The sequence below is a fragment of the Urocampus carinirostris genome, chromosome 9, assembly GCF_059441175.1.
Source record: "Urocampus carinirostris isolate Australia breed hairy pipefish chromosome 9, RoL_Ucar_1.0, whole genome shotgun sequence".
NCBI classification, from domain to species: domain Eukaryota; kingdom Metazoa; phylum Chordata; class Actinopteri; order Syngnathiformes; family Syngnathidae; genus Urocampus; species Urocampus carinirostris.
The window spans coordinates 22,824,204-22,830,203 of record NC_142357.1 but is presented as its reverse complement, the minus strand read 5'-3'; the positions used below and the strand labels follow the sequence as shown (position 1 = coordinate 22,830,203).

The window sequence follows — 6,000 nt, the reverse complement described above, 5'->3', positions numbered from 1 at the left end:
TTTCCCCTTGTGCCTCTCTTAGCATTGTAGGTTACGAGTTTGACACAATTTGATGTCAAAAAATGTTATATTAGTTATTAGTTGCCAAGTTTTTTAGGGGATGGGTCTTCTATGAGCCTTTTGCCTCAATCCTTTTTTACTTTTGGGATGATTTGTTAATTTGTGATGCAATGTTTGTTGAAACATTTGTAAAACGAAAGTAAATACATGTGAAAAATACAAAAAAATACCAATAAATACAAATATTTTATTATGTGTGTTGTACTGTATTCCTAATAATGTTTTTCAACAAACTAAAAACAATGTTATGTTTTGATTGAGAAGTACCATGGTAGGTTTGATCTTCCCATTGGCGAGGACAAAGAATAGAATAGAATTAAATAGAATAGAATAGAATAGAAGATTTTTATTGTCATTGATATAAGTGTGGTGAAACATTGTATACAACAAGATTAGACATGGTACTCCTGGGTAATAAAGAATTAAAAAAGAACAAGATAAAAGACTGCCCAGATAAATAGACAAAATATTTTTCAATGTAGTGCTTAAGGGACTGGCCTAAGTTATAATAATAGTGCAATGAAAGTGTCATGAACTGGAACAGGATCAGGAGCCAAATGTGTTTCTCACACAAGCCTTTTATTTTACGGAAAATGGGGGGGTCATTCACGTTAGGCAGCAGTCTGCCGTGGAATGATAGGAAGCCAGAGGTTGACGAGATGAATACCAAATGCCCGATCAGATATTGGACGGATGGGGTTGATACCGGACTGGACGGGACAGAAAGGATTGATATCAAAACAGGATATCGAAAATTAACAGGGAAAACTAGACGGGAACGAAACTGGAAACCGATATTAAACAACGGGACGGACAGGATTGATGTCAAAACAAGATATAGAAACTAAACAGGACAAACTAGTCGGGAACAAAACTGGAAACCAATATTAAACAGGACAAAATAAACCAACAGGAAACAGGACCGAGTCAAAACCCACGTCTTGCGGGGCAGAAGTTCGTTGACGGACTAACAAATGAAGAGTGAGAGCACTGAGCTTAAATAGACAGAAAGCCAATCCGTCAACGAGCCGCAGATGGCGCCACATGGTCAGGGACAATTGGGAGCCATGGCAACCGTGACAGAAAGAATAGTTCATCGTAACAACAGTGCAATGAAATGTAGTGCAAAAACATTGGATAAGATTGACTGGCGGGGGGCAAAACAATGATTTGCTGTTAATAGTGGGGAAAGATCCCATCCATCCATGCCAATGCTACGCTCTTGCAGAGTACAGAAATGTGAAATTTTATCTTTAAACTCGCTCCTTCCAATAGGGGCCCTTTTTTTATTTGCTCACCAGAAAATCAAACTCATATACATATCGTACTGTACATTACGTTCAAGTCTCAGCCAACAATAAACTTGAGAAATACATTTATATTGCAAAGTCGTTACCGGAACGGCTCGAGGAATCCTTATTTTTCTAACATAGCGAGCCTTCAGTCATGATTCCAAATTTGTGAAGCTAACAAAAAGATAACATCCCTTTCACAGGAAACGATAGAATACTTTCTTCGGAGTATAACCAGGATGACTTAACCTCTCATGTTTCAGGTGTAAGAGTCGTCTTATGGAAAGTAATAAAACCATACAGTAATATTAATTTTAGAATTTTTATAATGGGGACGAATTTTAGTGTTTTCAAACATCCACTTAAAAAAAAACTTGTTACTTTTATTTTGAAAATATTTGCAGGATGAAGCGTGCCGTTACAACGTGATTGCTACTTTTCAGTCACCATGGTGGCATACAACAGATGAGCACAGTGGGAGCGGCATCGAAGCTAACGTGAGCTACACTTTTCCGAGTGCCCGAAAGCGAAGTAGCATGTTTCGGTCTTGAAATCTTCGACAATAAGAGAAACAAAACAAAAAACAATGGGTAAACCGTTGTTGTCGCCAGGTTAGTTTTTTAAAAGTCTTTCCCCACCCTCGTTTTTGTCTTTTTGAGTCTTAAGTAGCAGAATGGCGGTGGTGAGCGGGGGATAAAGAGCAAGCGGATCGAACCAAACGCAAGTTCGGTGACTCTCCGGTCTAAAGCCGGGTAGAAGCCTTGAGTCCAATCCGAAAAGAGTGCTTCTGCCCGAGTCAAATCAGGGTCCGTGGGCCCGGGGGGTTCGGGGCACTCCCAAAGCTTTCAGTCCCGCTTGTTCTCCGGGCAGACGGCCAAGCTGCTGTCGGATCCCCGAGGAGCAAGGCTTTCTTATCTTTTTTTCCCTGTCTGCTGTTTGGGAGCTGAATTCACATTGAAGGGGATTAAAACACTTGAAAATACGGACCATGAAAATGGCGTCGTATGTGGATAACAGCTTTCGAGAGGCGGTGATGATGAACCCGACAGACAGGACGCAACAGGTTTGACCTTTTCTTATCTTTATATTCGATTAAAACGCCCTTAAAAAGCTTTTCATGTGTCACCTTAAGGTTCTAACACGGCTCCATCTCGCCTAAGCCGCCTATCGAGAGATAATCAGCTGCTACTTAGCATAGCAGGACGTGCAACATGCTGTCAAAGAGAACATAAAGTTGTCATTGTTGTTCAAGATGGTAATCTTACAATAACAAGATCGGTAGATTGATATAATAGGACTCCTTAGAGCGAATATCATCCTCAAATATCAGTTTATTATCCTTTCAGGCTAGTGCAACTTTGCTTCCAAAGTCAGATTAAGACTAGAGTAGAATTGCCTTTATTGTCATTGAGCACTAAGTAGTATACATTTTTTACAATTAGATTAGATGGCACTCCAGATAAACATGTTTATAAAATACCTAAAGAAAGAACAAAACAGGAATGTTACTTATAACTTTAAGTTTTTAAGTGCATCAGAAAACCGTGCAATAACATTAGCAGCAACAGATTGCAAAAATTAAAAATAAATAAAATATGAATATATATTTTTCTTTTACATAGGTAATATATTTTTTCACAGTTGTTCAAGCCTGTTTATGGTAGTTAAAGGATAATAGAAAACAACAAAATACAGAAGAGAATGGACCTTTGTCTCACAGCTTTGAGGTATTGGGTTAAATTGTGGGCTCTGGTCTACCTCTACTGAGTTTTGAAGTTTCCTCCTACAGTACAAAAGAATACATTCTCCATAGGTTTGAATAAGGTTGAACGATAACATTTCTCACATGTGACCTGGCTTCTTCTCACCTGCACCCCGATAAAACAAATTACACTTCTGAACATATTTGGGAGCACGACAATATTATGAAAAATAAACAAAAACGAATATCAATCAGCTTTTAAACCATTTTAAAAACAAGAATATTACGTGTCTGCCATATTTTTACAGGAACCCAATCTGTGAAGACGAAAGGCTCTTTGTGAACCGTGTTCACTCTAAAAATAAGGAAGCTGGGAAATCATAATTTTTGAAAAAAAGTACATTTGTAATGACTCAAAAAAGGAATTCCCTTTTTAACATTCACTCAATTGATATTTCCGACAGCTGTTGGCCGTATTTTTCAATGCCAAGAGAATAAATTGGTGAAAACTTCCTGACTGCTAAAAAGTATCAAAATCTCAAAATATAAATATTGGACGATAAAATTACAAAACTTAACACAATTGCGACTACAAAGTGAAGATTTGACACCATAAAAATACCCAAATTACACAATGTTATATGAAATACTCATTTTCAATGTCGTTTTTGAAGAAAAGATCTCAAAATTAGTCATAATTAGTAACACAATTGTACTGTTTTTTTTTTAAATCAAAATGCCAACAAAAACAATACATGTGAAGAAAAATGTGTGGGGAAATTACTTTGAAAGCCCCTAAACGTTATTAAAAATCATCTTAGATAAACGACCAGATGAATATTTTTGTTACCAATGTACAAGTGATAAACAGCATTTATATTGGTCTTGTAGTATTAAAAATGTAATTCAAAACATTTCAAATAAATATATATAAGGTATAAATAAAAAAAACAAAATTTGCACACTGTACAAATGGTCTCCAATATCAAATATAGAGACACATAATAAACGAAAATTTTAATAAATGTGTAAAAACCTACCCAATTATTATACCCCCCAAAACAAATTGGAGACATCATAATTTGTTTATATTTTCTTGCGCGCATCTTATTTTTTATCAATGATTAATGCACATACCAGTCTTTTTTACGTGTTTCCAAATGTCATTTTTTAATAATGAGCAACATAATTTACAGGTGCATGCTTTTTTGGACAGTGATTATTGCATACACCTGCATGCTTTATTCTCTATGCTCAATCTTCGCTCATGCCGCAAATGAATGTTGCTTTTGCACACAATAGACGATCAATAAGCCGCCGCTTTAAGCGGCATGAGCGGCCGCTTGCGACAAAAGCATTTACAAGCAAAAGCATCGGCGACTTTTAAGCCAAACTGAGCTTTGCCACTCTGCATTGGCCCTTGCGGCTGTTTTTGTTGGACCATCTCAAGTAGTTTTGTTTAGGCCACGAGTTTTCACAACATATTATTAATGGAATTCATATCTGACAGTAGATATGCAGTTTTAGTGTCGATCAATTGTTGCAATAGATAACAGATAAAGCTCCACCTTAAATTAAACATGAAAAAGACTGAACTGAGATAAATAAAGGGTAATCCTATCCATTATAACTTGATTGACTTTATTAGCCTTTTTGCATTGTATACAGAGTTTCACTTTATTCTATAAATAAAACCCTCAAGATAATTACCTTTTGGTGCCTGACTTAATTATCAAGTCAGAAAGTCAAGTGAATCATAATCTTGGTAGTGTTAATTGAGTTTGACACCATACGTGGCGGCGTTCACAGATGCAAAGTGTTACTTTCACTTTCGCCATTCTATTGTAGGTAAATCCAGAGTGCAGATTCCCACACTTTGACAGTTACATGAATAAAACCACTTTTCTTACTATTGGGGCCACGCCACTACCTGCATTATCCTTCAGGTGTTGACGACAACCCTCTTGCAAGAATAGCAAACTGCTAGAGGGATCAAGCCTGGACTTGGTTAACCCTCTTTTTTTGGACTGATGCCGTTAGGTGATCTGAAAGGACCTTAGGATTTCAAGATTGTTATTGTGATTAAAGTCAGCGCAAAGGAGAACGACTTGGAGACAGTTTTGGTATAGTCAATTGATTCCCCATGATTCTGGGGTTCTAGATCTGGACCTATTTCTCAAATCAAAATGAAAAGCCATTTCGAAAATTGCTGAGGGCTTTGCCGAGCAGTTTATGAGAGATTTTACAGGAAGTAGCCCCTTTCAAATACGGTTGTACACATTTTTTTTAGTATGTTATATTTGATAAAGGGTAGTTGACAAATGAATTGTCATTATTGAGCGTAAGACACAACTCTTATCAGTTTACAGAAAATGGCTGAAACCAGCTAATTTGATGTCTCTTATCCTCAGTGGCCAGTTATGTAAACTCTGTAAGGTTTATTACCCGTTCCAATACAGTATTGGCTCCAGCTTGCAAAAACAATTATTCTAACATCCGCCTTTTAAAATAATTTATTTGTATGAAAGGTACCACCAAGTAGACATTTGGGCTTCGCAGGTTTTCACAGGCTTTGGAATGAACCAAGATCTTGCAAAAGCCACATTCTCTTGCAGGAGAAAAAAAGAAAAATGCTTTTGTCCGTCAAATAATCGATCCGTTTCTAGGTACAGCTGCATTTACACACACACTGTGACGGTTAAAACCATGAATGCATTTTAGCGATGTAACGTTAAAGAAAATCTACGAAAACCTTGACCGGGCCACGCCTGTTCAACTTCAGCCAGGTGGTTAAGGCTAAAGGCCATAAGGGCTGTCATCTGTCAAGGTCGACGCATTCTTGCAAAACTTAAAAGCCGGCATCACCAGAGTGTTCATAAAAAATGTCAAGAGGAGTTTACTGAGGTTTTTGGAAGTCATTAATGGAAAAGCGTCAGGATGCTTTCC

General features: G+C 37.2%; 1 protein-coding gene across 5 annotated transcripts in view; it reads left to right on the top strand.

Moving 5' to 3' along the window:
- The first annotated feature begins 1,832 nt into the window (after positions 1-1,832).
- The window catches only part of rapgef2b (Rap guanine nucleotide exchange factor 2b), a 124,704-nt gene continuing 120,536 nt past the window's right edge, over positions 1,833-6,000 (top strand). For all 5 annotated transcript variants that reach the window (XM_088343270.1, XM_088343266.1, XM_088343268.1 and 2 more), the window contains exon 1: positions 1,833-2,415. In XM_088343270.1, the coding sequence (XP_088199396.1) occupies positions 2,341-2,415 (75 nt within the window). In that variant the 5' untranslated portion in view covers positions 1,833-2,340. The remainder of the gene's footprint in view (positions 2,416-6,000) is intronic.